The sequence below is a fragment of the Platichthys flesus genome, chromosome 14 (genome assembly GCF_949316205.1).
Source record: "Platichthys flesus chromosome 14, fPlaFle2.1, whole genome shotgun sequence".
Classification (NCBI taxonomy): Eukaryota; Metazoa; Chordata; class Actinopteri; order Pleuronectiformes; family Pleuronectidae; genus Platichthys; species Platichthys flesus.
The window spans coordinates 10,845,880-10,863,919 of record NC_084958.1 but is presented as its reverse complement, the minus strand read 5'-3'; the positions used below and the strand labels follow the sequence as shown (position 1 = coordinate 10,863,919).

The window sequence follows — 18,040 nt, the reverse complement described above, 5'->3', positions numbered from 1 at the left end:
TCCAGAGCTGATAATAATTCTAAGTGTCTTTAACATTGAATAACTGCAGACTTAAAATTTACAGACCTATAAATTCTCAAACAACAAAGGAGAAAATCACAAATCAAATATATATTTCTCCTTTTTCAAGACAGTAAAGCTATAATCAGGAATTATCATTCTACCAAGATAAAAAAGTAATTGATAAACTGAATTACAGACTGAGATTATAGTTTATAGTTTTCTCAAATGTTTAAACCTTAAAACCACAGTAAACTAAAATAATCTTTTAGAATGTTACAAATTACTTAAAAAGTATAAATGCTGCTGTAATAGGGAAATCAAGAGTTTAGACTAAGAAAAACAAAACAAAGTGTGAGCAAAGTGTTTTAATTATAAACAGATTTAATTTGGCTTTGCTTTGCAAAGCTGCACTACACAGCTAGGGACAGACATATCCAGTTAATCCAACTGCAAGTACAAATTGCAAGTGCAATATATTCCCTGAGATAATCAAGTGTGAATCTTTACATCATGTTCCCTTCCTTTCTTAGTCATCTCATTTCTCTGGTGCGAATACAAACAACAACAACAGTGAATGACAACATAACTCCAAACCATACAGGAGGATTTTGTAAAGTGGAGACATGTTAGTGCAAGAATTCCCGCAATGTGTCACCATATAACTTAGTGTTCTAGACACTATCGTATTAGTTGCCTGCTACAGGTGACTACATGTTTTATTATAGTAGAAAACATGAACATTAAGTAGTGAGGTCTATTTTCACTGTCTTTTAGAAGATCTGGGGCTGACAAAGACTCACTGATACCAACTACTTGTGTTCATTAAACTGTAGTAGACACATTCAAACTCACAGTCGCACACAAAAACAAGAATAACAGATGGTGTCCTCAGTCAGTTTGTTGTGTAAAAGTCACAGCTTGTACATTTTCTAAGCATCACAACCAAATCAACATGTGCCTTTACATTTATATTGAGGAAACCGTTACTACAAGCCAGTGGTTCATCTTGCTCATGGGAATCTGAGTCGGCTCAGGTTGTTAAGAGGTCATTGGTGCTCATGCTGCTGTTGATGCTTGTGATTTCAGTGATGATTGTGTTTGTGTGTCTCCTCCTCTGTATGTTCCAGCTCCAGCAGGTTCAGCATCTCCTGTACGACGGCCTGAAGGGCTCGACCCAGGTCCTGGCTGCTGTAGGGTTTCCCTAGCGGAGGCACGTGGACAAAGGCAGCATGGCCCTGCCCCAGGTACAGAGATGTGTAGTAGGTGTAGTCACACAGATACCTACCAGGGGCAAAGGATGGTTGTTAAGACTATGTAAAGTTTGTGTTATCACAGTCCTGCTTTCTCAACATCGATGTGTAGCGCACTGAGAGCCAGTGGGAAAAACATGTAACTAAAGGTCTCTGGCTTTATTAAATTCTAAGACATTCGAAGATGAGTCATTTAACATTTGTCTCTAGTTGAGAGAGAAACAATTTTATTAAAGTGTGATGTATGAAGCCCTGTAGATTGAGAAGAGATACAAGATCTCCTCAAGGCAACCCTGTGTTTCATGTCTGTCATATCCTGTTTCTTCTGTTGTGTGTGTGTGTGTGTGTGTGTGTGTGTGTGTGTGTGTGAGAGATGGGAGGTGGATGTTTGTATACACATTCCCACGTGAAAAGGATTAGTATGTATACTTATGTGTTAGTGTGGGTGTTAACTGTGATGACAAGGTCAAGTGATATTGAACAGTAGTTATGGACGAACGAAACCAAACAGGGTCTTAACATGGAATTAGATTTCCCAAATAAATTATGAAATTCCAGCGGTTTAAAATCAAAAAAGAGATATGGTTATATTTGTATTTATTGTTCACGTCAGATCCAAGCTCCTAAACTTTAATCAGAGCAACCATGAAAATGGATTCTGTTTATTTGGATGATTGTAGAGACTGATATTAGGCTTCCCTGTATAAAATAACCCTGGTTAGACATAGTAATGTTGTTTCTTATAATGTGCTATTTCCATATTGTTTATTATAGTTTATCTCTAAATAAAGATTAAGCTAAAACTACTAGGTAAAAAAGAATCAGCCTTTTTCCACAACATTTAATCAATAATCAAATCAATGATGGCTGCATTCCATTTTGCTGCTTTCATTTCAGAGCCCTGATATTGTTCATGTTAGAAAAATGTATGCTATCGGTAATATCAGTTCTTGTTCTATCAATAAGCAGGGTGAACTGAGTAGTTCCTCTAAACATGAACTTTTAAATTAAATCACTGACCTTCCAGCATCTTTGGAAACTGACACAGCCACCCCGATGTCTGAGTTGTTGACCCGTTTGCAGACTGTCTCCATGTCCAACACTGAGCTTATGCAGTCGGGGCCATCCTCCATGCAGCACTGTGAGGATGGGCAGAAGCTGCAGTTGTCCTGGCGTTTGTAGCCCCGGTTGTGGCCGCACTGCTCTAGAGTGACCGTGGTCGCCAATCCAGAAACACCAACATGGACGACTAACTACTCAGAGGAACGCAAAAGACAGACGTGGTTAATGTTAGGTAGGGTTTATATTTTTAGACTGATTGATTTTACAATATGATGACAAAGTGTGTGAGAGATGCTCAAACACCATCACTTCCATACAGGGTTAGTAGCGTAGAGCCGTTAACATATGTTATATACATGTTTTTTTCTCAGGCCAAACTATAAAGTCCAGGGATTACAATCTGTGTCAGGAAGGAAAAATGGTATTTGAACGTCTCCACTTTAAATGTACAGTGTTGTGCATTTCCTTGGATACCTCTGGTTGGCGCTCTCTCCACAGTGACGGCAGTAGACTCTGAACAGCCTGGTATTCGACAGGCACCTCACACACATGCAGCTCTACGGCCTCACCCAGACCTAATCGCTCCAGCGCCTGTAGACAAACACACAGTTCACTTTATAAAGCTCCAAACTGCAGCTGCAGACACAAAAAACAAAACTCCTTGACCATTAACAGACCCAGTAAGTTTTAGGTTTCTATCAAATGAACACTTAGCAAATGTACAAACAATATGGCTTAGATCAACAAACTGTATCATTCAAATCATTTGAAGGCCATGTCAACTTAAACCCTTATTAGATTTTGTTACTTTCAGCAAAGACAATTTTTGCCCTAATCAAATCAGCACTCTCTTTTCTGCTGCTCACATTTTCACCAGCACCAAGTGTATTGGGATCATAGCTCGCCAGTTAAATTTAGGATTGATTTTATGATTCTTTTAATAACTTTTAAGGCTCAGTATGATCGGACCCTTAGTTATATTACAGAGCTACAAACTCTTTATGCTCCAAGTCGTAATGTCACACTTGCAGGTAACATTCTTCTTCTTATTTTGGTCTTGTCTTGTTTAGCTCTGTGTCGTTTTACTCATTTGTATATGATAAAGCACTTTGCAACTTTGCGCAATAGAAATAAAGTTTTATTATATTATATTATAACAAATAAGGAACAGGTGCGGTTGTAATGAAACATGATAAGAAACACAACTTGGAACTGAAAGTTTGGAAGACACAAGAAAAAAATTAAAGAATTATATAAAAAAAAAAGGAATAATATTATAGTTAAAAATTTAAATCGGGCTTTTTTTCTAAGTTATTCTTTAATTTTAGTGCGTTGCATTTTTTTTTTTTTTTTTTCACATTTCATTTCGATGAAGCTACCGATAAGGAAACAACTGAAGTGGCACGTTGGTTAAACATGGACACCCTGATTACTGATTACCTGCACTGCCACCCAGCTGGAGTTGACTGCATATGCTCCAAAAGGCTCAAAACCTGCAGGAAACACATGTGTAAAACAAAGAAGTAAAAAGATCAACTATATTCTTTGCTGCAGAGATGGTGCATGGTGAGGCCGGGTGAATAAAAAGTAACAGAGGATGGTTATCTGGCATGGAGAGAAGTGATAAGGTAGATTATATAAATGCATTCAGAGTCTAAAGGTGACATCAGGTTAAACATTGATTGCAGTCGTGAAGCCCATGATACAGAGAAAAGACACAAGATGTAGGAGGATTTGTGTTACGAGAAAAAGTTGAATTTTAGAGTCAGATGCATTTCTTCATGTTTCATTATCTGCAGCAGGAGAGACACTCTTCTCCTCAGACGGCAACACTATTTATCTGCAGAACATCTGGACAATAAAACACACATCAAGTCTGTGCAGCTCACACACAAGACGAACTCTCTGACATGTCACAGCAGTGTAGTAAACATCCTCAGGGCATCACCTGTCCCCCTCCTCTCCTCCTCTCACCCCACATGGCCTCTCACCTGTCACTATTACCTTCTTCTTATTGGCCATGATCCTCAGCTCTCACAACAAACACCCTCATAGGTTTATAATATGAGGCAACAAATGTCTGTGCCCGGGAATCCCAGGATTGTCCGCGGTTGCCTGCTGCTCTTCTTCTGCTCTTCTTCTGCTTCTTCTTCAGGAAGTAGCACATCCGATCTGGGTTGATCACACTGCCATCTACTGTGCAGGCATGTATCTGTCCAAAGAATATCGCTGTAAGAAGGCCTTTAAGAAAGAAGCAGTGTATTTGACAGTTCTGAGGAAAATCCAAGTGTTTAAATATAATTTGATCAAATAGATTATGAGTGAAGTTGCATGTGTTTACTGAGAAAATGAAAAGCAATCATCTGCTGTTCAATCAGAGGTTCCAATCAAAATAAAAGCTATTTTAGCTTTTGCAGCAACTGGACGAACATTGTGCTTTTACTTTGAGGAAGTGATTGTATGAAAGTTGCTGCCATGACTGAGATCAGCACCAACAACATCCGAGAATGTCTGCATCAGTGTGACATGGTGAATTAAAAAACAAATGATCAAATTGTCAGACAGAGGTTTTAACGTGCAGATTTGCCCTCGGGTTGCCGACCTCTGCTGTAATTTATCCGTGAACGTAGAAGAAGAGAAGGTAAACTGCCCCGCCCCCACTGACTGCTACTTTATTCAATCATCGCTATTATCATTGAACACATCGCATGTCCAAGTCACACCAGATTCATCCAAGCACTTCCCTGGGCCATTAACCACACACATGCCAATTGTGCAGCAGATAACATGAATTTGTGAGATATGCAAGTCACATGTAGACACACACACAGAGAAAGATGTTTGTGGGTTTTAGTGTGTGGCTTTGCTCAAGAGCTCAGAGCAAAAGCAAACAAGGAATGACTTAGATGTTGGACATATATTTGGCCACTCTGTGTAAACAATGGCCCCTTTATGGCCCCCCTGAATAATCCTAGATCCGCCCCTGCCGCTTTTATTGCAAGTATTTCGATGTTCGGTTTGACATGTAGGTTTCTATTGTAATGCTGGTGAAGCCCAGAATAAAAGCATGATAGAATAACAGTTACAACAACCTGTAAACTGTTAGTATTTACGTTCCCCAGTATGGAATGTACTGGTATAAACAGAGCAATGAATAGAGCAAGAATCATTATGGGTGATGCGAGGCGTTTAAACTGCTCCTATGATGTTTCTTCCCCCTCTAACAACAAACTTTAGATCAAAAATCTCCTTTTCTCCACTAGCTGTTAAGTTTTTAAACATACACAAAAACAAGTTTGCACCAATCCAGACAATCCAGAGAAGCTGGAGATACAGTGTCACATCATGGTGTTTTTGTATTGCTGGTATAATAAATAATATAACCAATTCCCCCACAAGGACAAGTAAAGAATCCATCCATCCATCTCATGAGGGAATTAAAAGCACAGCCTCCTTTCTCTCAATAAGACCAGTTCCCTTTAATAAAAGAACATGTAACGCCCACTCCAGTGGCCCCAGTGGTGCTGCTGGTTTAGCTGGGCAGGTGTGAATGTATGCATTGCAATGGTGTGAGTGCTACACAAGGGCGTTCCTGAACATAATAGTTTCTCCCAAGAGAGTAGAAGTCAAGAGGACACTTCTCTGGCCGAGGGAGCCGAAACCGTGTCTTACACAACATCCGGCGCACTTAATTACCTGAGTGTGTCGAGGACAGGACTGCCTCTCAGTATGCTGTCGTGAAGGCCGAGCAAATCTAATTTCATCCCTGAGGAACACTCCTTTTTGTGTTTTCCTTCGCTGTGCACTCTGCAGCACACGCCCACTGGGTTGCGAAATGACTCACACATTCTGGATTCGGTTTCCAATGAGGTTCCAAAGCTGGCATATAGGGGAGAGTTATTTTTTTTTTTTTCATGGGAGAATATTAGGCGGCGGTGAACGTCTCAGACAAATGAAACCTTTGTCCTTACAGGAGAGTCTCTGAGGTTACGGCTTCACCAAAGATGTGTGCCTCTGAACCACAGCACACACAATATCACACCTCCACAAACCACCTACACAACCTGCACTGCAGTCGCTCGCAGCCCCCTCCTCGCCTCCCTCAACCCATTCACCTCTCTCCCTCTCTCTCGCCTGCGTCACTGGCTATGTTGGTGTTGCCATGGAAACTAATGATGCCCTCTCTGCTCGGTGGTGCTGATGCAGACGCTCCTGCTGACGTGCTCGCTGTGTATGGGCGGAATAATAATGTTCTACTGTAGTTTCCACCACGGGGCCAGCACATTACATACTGCGTACTGCACGTGTAATGGGAATAATATTAATAACTATATCTTTATCGATATAGCACAAAGTTACAAAGTGCTTCACAAAGTAAATTAAATACAACCTAAGCATGAACACCCATTGCAATAATATAGGCATATAATAAACGACAATGAGACCTATAGTATATTAGGTAAAATCAGGGAACGCTGTATTATAGCCTAATAGTCATATTCATGTTGTCAAGAGAGAGATAATTCTATTCTATTCTATTTTATAGTCCATTTTTTTTCACAGCTAATTGAATAGAAGGTAACTTGTTATATGTATATTATTTTCCAAAGAGTGTTACCTGGTGGTCATAATGTAATTCATGTTGGTGACTTTTTAAATGGATATTATTTTCTAAAGTATGTTGTGGTCATACTGTAATTCACGTTGAAGAGAAAGGGACCATTCCATCCTATTATTTCTATCATCTATATTAAATTCAATTTGATTCTACTGCCATTTAAATAGTACGTAACGTTTTTGTGTGTGTATTCTTGTGGATTTGTTGTTTCACACACAAATTGCCTGATTGTTGATCATTTATAATCTACACTTATCTCTTTTATTTATTAAGAGAGATCCATGTTTGGATCCATCGTTATTTTCTGGAACAAAATGTACATCGACCTCTCCCAGCTGACAGCCTTTCCCTTCAATCAAAGCGAACACACGTTTCCTCATTCCACTGTCACGGCCTCCTTCCCCTGTGCTCGTTCAATTTCCCCGGAAGCCCTTTCAGCTCTATAGGCGTTGGTTGTTGTAACACACCTCGTTTCAACTCTCTCTCCCTCTCTCTTGTTCATCCGAAGCTCGGCTGTTGTGCCACTGATCCTTAAAGAGCTCGAACCAAAGTCTGGTGAGTCTGAGTGTGGACTTTGTACTTCAATCCGTAAAATAATCATAGGATCAAATCATAAACTCAAGCTTTAGAGTCCTGACCTATTCCATTCCGTTCCATTCCATTCCATTCTGATCTATTCTATTCTTCTTTAAGCGCTAAGCTGAAGGGATATTTCCTATAGGGCCCTCTGCTCTGTTCTTCCTCTCCCTGCCTCTCGCCTCTTACACCTTCCCCGCCCAGTCTCTGCTCTCTTTTGGCGACCCCGAGCTTTTTTATGCTATGACATCAAACCACAATGCATTGCACTGTTTGTAGTTTACCTAGAGTCTCCATGGCAATAAAGACCGGCTCGGCCCCTTATTCAAATTAAACCGGAAACCAACGTCATTTTGGGCCAATCTGCGCGCTCTGGAGTGACATAATGGAATTTTTAGGGCTAGAAAGCGAGCGAGGTCTGGCGCTGCGCATAGCAGTCGTGCCATCGGGAAAAGACAATATCAGCAGCGCGCAGGAGAGATCCGTCACAGCCCCGGAGCCACAACAACACACGAAGCGATCGAGTGGCTGCTTTCACTCCGAATAAAGAGGATATACAGGAGCGGGGGGTGATTTCAAATAAGGATCAGCTGATTTCCTCATGTTTGGATGCGCCTGGTCAACAGTCGTTAATGCGTAACGCTCCACACTCCCTCAAGTGAGGGTGTAGAATGGAAACGACCCTCTACCCAGGCTCCGATCACACTCCCAGGGTCTCCGGCAACTACTCCCAGAGAACCATGATGAAGAAGGAAATCAACCTGAACCTGGACCAGAACCCCGAGCTCAAATCCAACCCGCTCCGAGACGCAGACGGACTCCTCAACTCACCGGATTTGGGACTCCTGAAGCTCACCTCCCCGGACCTGGAGCGCCTGATCATCCAGTCCAACGGGCTGGTCGCGGCCAGTGCCAACCCCGCGTCCCAGTTCCTCTACCCGAAGTCCGCCAGCGACGAGCAGGAGTTCGCGGAGGGCTTCGTCAAGGCGCTGGAGGACCTGCACAAGCAGAACCAGCTGAGCGAGGCGGGCTGCGTCTCCGTGGACAGGCTGGAGCTGCTCGCCTCCTCCAACGCGGTGGGCGCCGCCGGGCTCCAGAACTCGGACCTCCCCGTGTACACCACGTTGAACGGCTACGCTGCCAGTCCACTCGGTGGCACCACCATCAACTATTCCACGGACACCATCCCCTTCCCTCCGCCGCCGTCCCATCTGAGCAGCGCGGCGCATCAACACGCGGCGGCCGTGGCTGCTCTGTCGCGGCTCCAGTCCGCCGGCGGCGTGAAGGACGAGCCGCAGACGGTGCCGGACATGTCGAGCTTCGGGGACAGCCCGCCGCTGTCTCCCATCGACATGGACAACCAGGAGCGCATCAAGGCGGAGAGGAAGAAGCTGCGGAACAGGATAGCCGCCTCCAAGTGCCGCAAGAGAAAGCTGGAGCGGATCTCTCGGCTGGAGGACAAGGTCAAGTCCCTGAAAACGCAGAACACCGAGCTGGCATCCACAGCCAGTGTGCTCAGGGAACAAGTGGCCCAGCTGAAGCAGAAGGTGATGAACCATGTCAGCAGTGGGTGCCAGCTTTTACCAAACCAGGTCCAGGCTTACTAGACCTGTGGTGCTCCTTTCTAACCAGCTCTGAATCTCTTCTGAGGGTGATGAACATTTGCCTTTTGTAACTTAAAATCCTCTTTAAAGACTCCGTGTGAGGCCAATGCCCCCTGCAGATGGAATGCAGTGCCTGAGAGACCTTTGCAGTTTGCATTGTACAGAGAAGAACAGGCCTCGATGGGAGCCGAGCTGCAGGTCACCTGGAACATGGCAGGTGGACCAGCAGCAGCAGCAGGTAGGAGCTGCAGCCTCCTCTCAGACAGCATCTGACGGTGTTATACTGCAAACAGACTTCTATTGTTGCCCTAATCCTTTTTTTTTTGAGGGGGAAGCCATGTAGCAAAGTGCTATCCAGTGGACTGATGTGCATATATGATGTGTGTGTGTGTGTGTGTGTAAGCTGGACAATCTCAACAAAGAGTGCAACCAAACACCAGGGTGTCACCAAGTGCTGTCACCCGCTGTGTAATATAATGCCTTACTTGTTTACAAGCACTTAGCAATGACAAATATATATATATTTTTTATTTACTGAAACATTTCTTATTTTGCATATGGTCTTATCTCCTGTTGTTGTTCATTTATTATTTTTTTGAAAAAAAAGGAAAAACACTGCATGTCCTGTCGCTTTTTCGTGTACAGTAAACGTTGTATTTTTATCGTCATGGTGGCCGCTGTGTAGTTCTTCAGTCACCAGACTCCCATGAATGTATGTGTACGTGCTGACAAACCTTATGTATCCATGTGTAAGGGACTTTCAAGTCTCTACCTGACATTTATTAAAGCACTACATTATTATACTTAATGGGTTTGGTTTCTATAACAGGAAGAAGAGACACTTCGAGGGGACTAATGTGACATTTTAAACCTTGCCTACACTGTGGGAGTTGCATTTAAGTGCAGTAGAGAAGCTCAACAAAACCATAGATGGTCAAACTTCTCTAAAAGGCAGAAAACAAGACATTATTGTAGTGTCATGCCCTCTGGTGGGCACAATAAAATCTACTCTGAACCATTTCTCAGACATCACGTGCTCTTCCTGTAAAACCCACTGACCTGTGGGAAGAATCGTTGAACCAACACAAAACGCCAGCATTTAAAATTTTGTTTATTGATTCCTCATTTACAGCAAATCTGGCATTACAGAATTACAGCACAATTCACACAACTAATACCCGACGGTCAGAAAAAAGTTCTATTTACAGAGGTTACTGATGACAGGGAGAGGTGGAGGAGGAGGAAGAGGAGGAAGAGGAAGAGGAGGACGGGATCGATGCGTAAGTCACCGCCAAGTTTACAGCTGTAGCAAAACATAACATTCAAAGGAACAAAACAAAAATAATCAACAGACAAGTCAAAAGTGAACCAATGCAGTGAGAACCGTCACTTTTTGAATAAAAGGTTGAGCGTTTTCTGTTAACTTCCTAAAACATCGTCCTCTCTTTGAAGCTACTGCCGAGTAGGAAAAGCACAAGTTTGTCAGTACAAGTCAAACAATGTGTAACCACACGCACTCTTTTTGGCTCCCACTGTGTTTGTCAAGAGCTCTTTGGAGAGAACAAATATTACCACCGCCTTTATACAAACTGTACATACACACACCCAGGTACAGGGCAGGACAGTAAACCTTCTGCAGGGTTGTACACCGCTCACATTTGGGCGTGGAGAGTCACGACTGCTAATCATCTGCGAGAAACAGTCGGCTCCTATACCGGCAAGCCTTAAAAGTTACATAACTGATATCAAAAGACAAACAGACTTGCCTCCGAAGCCTCGTGGACATGATAAAGAGGCTTTTACACTGGAATGTTGAATTTTCCTCTTGAGGAAGCATGTCAAGTTGTACTCACTGTAAACACAAATATACTCCTTCTCATGTCAAAGCTGGAACCGTTTAAGCGATCGAGTACTATTGAACATCTCATAAAGAAGTCAAGTGCAGAAAGCGATGCATAATCTAGGCAGTACACTATCTTAAAAATAAATTACGTTATAAATAATACAAAATAAATAAGTTATATTTTGGAATAACTTGAAATGCTTCCACATGCCTCAGCACATCTGTGAACGCATGATTTACTGAAGAGTGTTGAACACGAGCAGACAAATCCCTCACCTTCGCATCAGACAGACAAATGAAACTGATAATTTGACATCAATCGTGATTTAAACAAAAAAACATGTTCCCTCCAAAATAAAGATGAAGACAGCATTCATGATTACAGTCTGTAAGAGACTCTCTGGAAGGGGATGGAGGTGGCAGCTCTGTGGGACTCACACGAGTCTCATTCCTCTCCAGTGAGTGGTGGATGGATGAAAGTTAATATAATGAGAAGGGGCCGTGGGCTTAACAAGAGAAACCCAGAGCCCCCATTTGGTGCTGAAAGTGTCAGAGATGGGTTTTAAATTCAGCCAGTGACTCAGACAAGCATCCAGGCAACCATCACTGGTTCAAAACAAACCACATGCACCTCGCACTAAAGAACAGGAAGGAATCCAATATCCTAAATCATTCAGATTTGTATAATATGTTAATATATATGTATATATATTATATATGCATTTCGCAATGCACATCTATTCACTTTGAAACATTTATACACTCTTCCCTTTGTGATGAAGGTCCCTTATCCTCTTAAAAATAGTAAGAAAAGTAAAAAAAAAAAAAAAGAACTAGAAATTAAAAATCTAGCAGCTACAGAGGCTATGCAGCTTTTTACATTGGACCATAACTGGTTTTAAAAAGTTTTTAAAAATCTAAGAAGGGGCCCAGAATGGATCCTATAACAATGCAACATGACTAACAAATTGATATGCAGGAATTTTTTGCATTCAGCCCTAAAATTAACAAAGGTTTCAACAAAAAAAGTAAACTTTCAAAATGACCCCGTTTGGATGTCAGACTTGGACCACAACTCTCCGTAGAAACTCAACACTGGGAAGGACGAGAGATTTCACATGCTCCAAAAAGCAAACCCAACCAACACAAAATACTTTCAACAGAAACATCAACTCTATTCACGGCAATAAACATATATTCTCAATGGGACTAGAAGTTAAACGTCGGCCAATGACTTTTTTTTTAATCCATTCAGGTTTGAGGCGTTTGGAACTGAGTGGGACCTGGAGGACAATATCTTTCCCCTCAGGACCTTTTAAAGATAAACCCCCATTTCAGACACGTCAATAGGGAATGATGGAGTCTCAGCCTTGTGAACGCGCGCGTGCGCATGCGTGTGTGTGTGTATGTATGTGTGTATACAGGATTGTTGAAACCTTTGTTGAACTTTCTTCACCCCTTTGACTAAATTACCACATTTAATGAACAAAAACCTTCGGACAGCATCTCAGAAAACACTTTCCCCCTAGAGAAAGCGGACTCATGTGGCCGGTGCTCTTCATGTAGTGAGAGGGGTGGAGAATTGAAGCAGCCAGGTTGTGTGACTCTGTATGGCAGTGCTTGTGTGTGTGTGTGTGATTTGTGTGTGAGCTTATCAGAAATAAAGAGAAAGCAAAAGAGAAACTGAAAAATAAGGTGTTTGGTTTTCAGGATAGCAATCTGAGTGTGCGTTTTTTTTTGTGTGTGTGTTTAGTTGTGTTTAGCAAGCACAATCCTGACTGGACCTCTGAGGCTGCTCGCTGAGCTGCGGCCCCTGTTTATTTCCAGTGACAGACGGGTCGTTGTTGTCCAGACTCTCTGACATCCTCTCACAGATGATGTCCACCAGCCGCTCGAAAGTCTGCTTCACGTTTACGTTGTCTTTGGCGCTCACTTCAAAGTACTCGAAACCTGCCGGGAGGGGGTGACAGAGGGAGGGAGGGAGGGTATGATTACTAATTAACTTAACTTTAAAAAAAAATAAAAAAATGTGGATCTGCCCCTAATCCAGTTCCACAAAAAATAATTTGTCCTTCCCTGACCCGTGCTGCATCCTTTCATGTTAATCCCTCCAATAGTTTTTGTTCAATCCTACCAACTAACAAACAGACTTAAAGATGCCGTTTAAAACATAAGCTCTTTGTTGTTGGTGGAGATAATTACAAATTTTTATTTCCATAATCGAGCCTGACGACTATCCCCCATCTTTACAGAACAGTCCTATGAGTCATAATAATACATAATTCACATGATAGATGTGGTGTCCGGTTGTCTTTGTGAGCAGTTCACTTACCGAGCTGCTCTGACAGCTGCTGGCCCCTCTCTGCAGCCACCACCCGTTCATCATCCATGTCACACTTGTTCCCCACCAGGAGCACCTGAGCATTGTCCCATGAGTAGGTCTTGATCTGAGTCGACCTGTCGGCAGATACAGAAGTGGGGGCTCAGCTATATGGAGCCATTCAATCTCAAAGACCCACTTTATTCCTCAAAAGGTCCCAGTCTTTCACTTCATATTTCAAAAATAAAACATTTAACTAAGCATTATTCACATCGATTACTGTACTATTTTAATTACCAATTAAAGATTGATGGTAGGGTGTTCATTTGCTGCCCTCATACACAGGAGCCATACAGACTCAGTTGTCACTCACCAGTCTTGCACAGCGTTGAAGGATTCCTCGTTGGTGATGTCATACATGAGGATGAAGCCCATGGCTCCCCTGTAATAAGCTGTGGTGATCGTCCTGTAGCGCTCCTGTCCAGCGGTGTCCTGCAAAAATGCACATAAATACCTTTTTGTCATTAAACTGTTGCTTTTGAGTCTCCATGATTTTATTGTAAGTCTGTTGTACCATGGGAACAAGGATGACATGATTTCTATCACGGACCCTCTTCGACTGTCATGTCCACATGGAATTTAAGAAGCCCCGTTAACAACTCAGCAGTGTGCGGTTTGTTTTGTCATCTTTTTGTGTAAATAATCAACACCTGCAAACAATTAACTGCTGCACATGTTCCACCCAATGATTGTGCTGGTTTACCATTCAGCCCAACTCCAATGAGCATTAGGTATTCCTCTGGTGTCGCATGTTTTAAGCAATTGGTCCCAGGGTCATGCTTTATGGCAGATGTTAACTACACTTCAAGGGTTTTGCCATTACACACAGATGAAGTGATACTGGACACTGGAGAGGCCAGTTTAACAGCTGGTAATGATTACACATTAGGGCTGCACGATATTAGGACAATATGCGATAACGTTGTTGAATATTGCGATGACGATATGATATGCGATAAATAAACAAATGCTTATACGGTCTTAAAGTCTTTCTGCTTTGGTTTCACTTTCAACATAGACCCCACACAGTAAGTGGTCTATTTAGACACTGAGAAAAAATTAAATGCATTATTTCTATTCAAACAACATGGTTTTATTAACAAAATTCCACCTTACGACGGGACGCAGGGACCAGGGACAGCTCCAAGGCAGAGGGAGAAGGTGTACAGCCCGGCCGCAGCGCCACCAAGTCCGGGGAAAACATGCAGGAAGCCATGCACAGCTATACTGAGTCCACTTACAGTGTTCATTTTGGTTCTTTTCATACATGTGAATTTAGTTATTATTTCAACAGTTTTTTTAAAGCTATGTCAGTAAATTTCTGCTCCTCTTTGCATCGCCATAATTTGCGCTGTGCACTTTGCCTACCGCATCAAGCCAAACCGAGCGCGCCCTGTTTCTGGCTCTTATTTTTTACCCAGTCTGAGTCTACATGTGTCTGTGTGAGAGAGAGTCAGTGTGTGTGTGTATGCGTGTGCGCTGTTACTTGAATATCTGCACTTTATTATCTAGGGTAGCAGGGCACCATCTGATTGGCCAAATATATTGACATGCATTTTAAAGACTAAAAGATTATTTGAGTAAAAGATACTAAAATCCTGTTTAGTTACCAACTCATATTGTATCAGGAATGTTTGTGAAATCTGCCTCTGACTTTCAATACATTGTTCATGTACAGAAACGATTTCAATCTTGTTAAAAACTACAATTCGAAAAACACAACAAAAACAAAGTGAAAGAAATTGAAATGTAGAGTAGACTGGATTTTCTTATTTCCCTATTCAGCTTTCATACACACGTACAACACAACAGCATTTCTAATTGCACTGTGTTGCGAAGGAAAATCTAAATATCCGATAAGACTTAAGACAGACGATTGTGAGGAAACACTGACTGGGGCATCTGTAGTAAATATTTAACAAAACAATTTTTTTTAATAATAATAAGTCAAGTGTATGGCCGTAGGGCACACACCAACACAGGATACCTAGTGCTAGCTTACTTGGTTAATGGAGCCTGACTGTAGACTGTACAGTTCTGGGCTGTTAAATACAAAACAGTGATAAAACAAAAGGCACAGAAAGAGGAGTTTTGATTTCTTTTACAACTCAGAGTGAAGTAGAACTTAGTTTTCCCTAAATATTTTCTGCATTGCTGGTCACCCTGCTCAACGTGCCCTGGGAACCACCAGACCGATCTTCACCTGACGACCTCAACATATCTGTAAATGTGTACAGCATGTGTCCACTTCCTCACCCAGATCTGCAGCTTTATCCTCTTGTCGTTCCTGTAGATGGTCTTGACCTTGAAGTCGATGCCCACCGTGCTCACGAAGGCTGGTGTGAATGAATCATCTGCGTAGCGGAAAAGGAAGGACGTCTTTCCAACGCTGCTGTTGCCAATGATGAGGATTTTAAACATGTAATCAAAGTTCTGGTCTGAGGACTCCTTCTGTCCATATGTGGAATTTGCAGACGCCATCTATATTAGGGATGGAGATCAGACAGGGATCAGTTAGAAACAAGAATAAAAAAATCTCCATGTTCTTATTTACAGAGGCTGGACCAAACAATAACACTTACAATACAACCCAATTCAATACCACCGACACAAAATTAGAAGTTGAATCCAATACTGTGGCGGTGTCTGCATAAACTCAACATTATATAATGGTGAAAATGACTGTTACTGTTCAGGTTTAGGATATGTGACATGTTATGACACTTTTTGGATGGAAACGGTTGATGGATGGTGAAAGTGACTAAGTATTCACACAGTGTCACCACATTCGAAAGACATGAAAGAAGGAAAGTACTGACGGGGAGAAAAGAACGATCAAACCACTAATATCACATAGAAACACCCTCCGGCATGTTTTCACTGACACAGCAGCTTGACACATCCTCTGCCGGAGCTACACGGTGACGCGAACACCTCTGACCTCCACAGATCTTTAACACCTGTGGACTGAATTACAAGTATTTGAGTCAACATCATATAACAAATATTGGCTTCAAATCAGACGGTGACAGATGAAAGAAAAGTGTGCGGGGAATACACCAAATTACATAATCCTGCAATGCGTTTGAAATGAAGAACAAATGTAAATATTTGATTTTCTTTTTAAAAGACACAAAGCAGCTAATGAGATAACCTGGCAGCCCTCAAAAATGTACTTAATGGATTTGCTGTTATTTACAGGTTAAGGTTGGTTCCCTAACTTGTAATCGTGTAAGTGGAATGCTATACATCATGGCAGACATTGAGGTCATGAACAGGATATAAAACATCTAAATTCGTAACAGAAGGGTAAACCACCCTTGTGTTTACCCTTCTGCCAGTGATGTGTTTAAATACCGTCACTATCTGCTGCCACACAACATATGCTTCCCACACAGCCTGGTTCTTTATCAGGGAATAAAATGATGGGACCGTTTCGCTGTGAGGCTGTGTCAACACGAGCAGCCAATACCACCTCACAGCCTGGAGTATTTCTGCCTCATGTCAATAATACTGGTCGGACAGGGACTGGAACACCTCCGCCCCGATGCGAGATAAGAGGACGGAAGCACCGGGGCTTAGCTGGCTAAGCGTCGGCTAAACGGACTATCCCTTCCCGTCCAGGGAGGGCAGGGAGCCACCGTGGAGCCACAGGCCAGCAGGGGCTCTCGGGAAATTACCATATGGTTTGTCCGAATTTACCTCGTAGGCCACAGGAAATGAGGGGAAACCCGCAAACCACCGTAGCGCCCTGAACGCAACACGATCCCACTTTAAATGGCCTCAACCTGCATTTTACATCCTCAGCGGCCGGTGGACAGCCTGCTTCGTGTTAGCGGCAGACACACAACTAGGACGCTCACGGAGCCATGGAGCCGTGTGATCCAGCCCCGCTCACCTCGAACAAACACCAGGCGATGGGTTGAAGAGGCGGAAGAGACACAAATAAAAACAATGCAGCTTTAACCCTTACAAATTTGAGTTATTAAGCTAGCACCGCTACCTTTGATGCTAGCGCGGCGCACCGTTACCAGTATTTAAAAAGCAGCTAGCTAAGCATCGCAGCTATGTCAAATGAAGGTTACTCTTCCTTATTTACGGCTGAATTCTCAGTCTGGACACAAGAACTCCGGAGCGATAAATTACGGACAAGTCGTCTGTTGCTAACTCAGCCCCACGGAGAGAAATAAGCGCAGTTCTTTACCCTGAAATGTGGTTTAGCTCTGGTCCTCCTTCCTTCTGCGGCTGATCTCAGCTCTGCACCTGCACCAGCTCCTGAGTGACAGCCCCGGAGCGTGAGGATGAGGGACAGGCCCGCCGACCAATCACAGAGGAGGGGCCGCTCATTGGCACCATACTGCCCCTGACACCGCCCACTCTGTAAAATGTTCACAGGTTCAAATTCTGTATTATTGGTTATGCTAAATAATCAAGCACCCAATAATAATAATAATAGCACTGATAAAATAATAATAAAGTTCTACTTCTACTTCTACTACTACTACTAATAAAATACTACTAATACTACTATGATCAATTACTGCTTACATTGTTAAGCCGGCCAAAACCTAGGAATTAGATATATATGGAGCAAAATACTTAATGACCATTAAGCAGTTATAACGAAAAATAGAAAATGGTTTCTTCTTCCAAATTTGTAGAATTTTGTAACTTTTGTAACTATAAATCGATTAATTTGTCATC

At 42.5% G+C, this 18,040-nt stretch overlaps 3 protein-coding genes across 4 annotated transcripts; 1 reads left to right on the top strand and 2 right to left on the bottom strand.

Annotated features, from left to right (window-relative positions):
- Positions 1–353: 353 nt before the first annotated feature.
- LOC133968835 (pyroglutamyl-peptidase 1-like) lies at positions 354–4,473 on the bottom strand. Its single transcript, XM_062405054.1, has 5 exons — positions 4,307–4,473; positions 3,756–3,808; positions 2,790–2,906; positions 2,274–2,506; positions 354–1,284 (listed from the first exon to the last, which is right to left on the bottom strand). The coding sequence occupies exons 1-5, from the start codon at positions 4,335–4,337 to the stop codon at positions 1,086–1,088; spliced, it is 633 nt and encodes a 210-aa protein (XP_062261038.1). The 5' UTR covers positions 4,338–4,473; the 3' UTR covers positions 354–1,085.
- A 3,445-nt stretch (positions 4,474–7,918) lies between these two features.
- On the top strand, positions 7,919–9,916 carry LOC133968104 (transcription factor JunD-like). The gene has a single exon (XM_062403933.1). The coding sequence runs from the start codon at positions 8,181–8,183 to the stop codon at positions 9,114–9,116; it is 936 nt and encodes a 311-aa protein (XP_062259917.1). The 5' UTR covers positions 7,919–8,180; the 3' UTR covers positions 9,117–9,916.
- A 289-nt stretch (positions 9,917–10,205) lies between these two features.
- Positions 10,206–17,611, bottom strand: rab3aa (RAB3A, member RAS oncogene family, a). 2 transcript variants are annotated; one of them, XM_062403934.1, is made up of 5 exons: positions 17,541–17,611; positions 15,593–15,817; positions 13,650–13,768; positions 13,289–13,413; positions 10,206–12,906 (listed from the first exon to the last, which is right to left on the bottom strand). In XM_062403934.1, exons 2-5 carry the CDS (start codon positions 15,815–15,817, stop codon positions 12,716–12,718), a joined length of 660 nt encoding a protein of 219 aa, XP_062259918.1. In that variant the 5' UTR covers positions 17,541–17,611; the 3' UTR covers positions 10,206–12,715. The 2 variants fall into 2 exon arrangements, with proteins under 2 accessions (XP_062259918.1, XP_062259919.1); XM_062403935.1 differs by lacking the exons at positions 15,593–15,817; positions 17,541–17,611 and adding an exon at positions 14,453–15,565.
- Between the last annotated feature and the right edge of the window lie 429 nt (positions 17,612–18,040).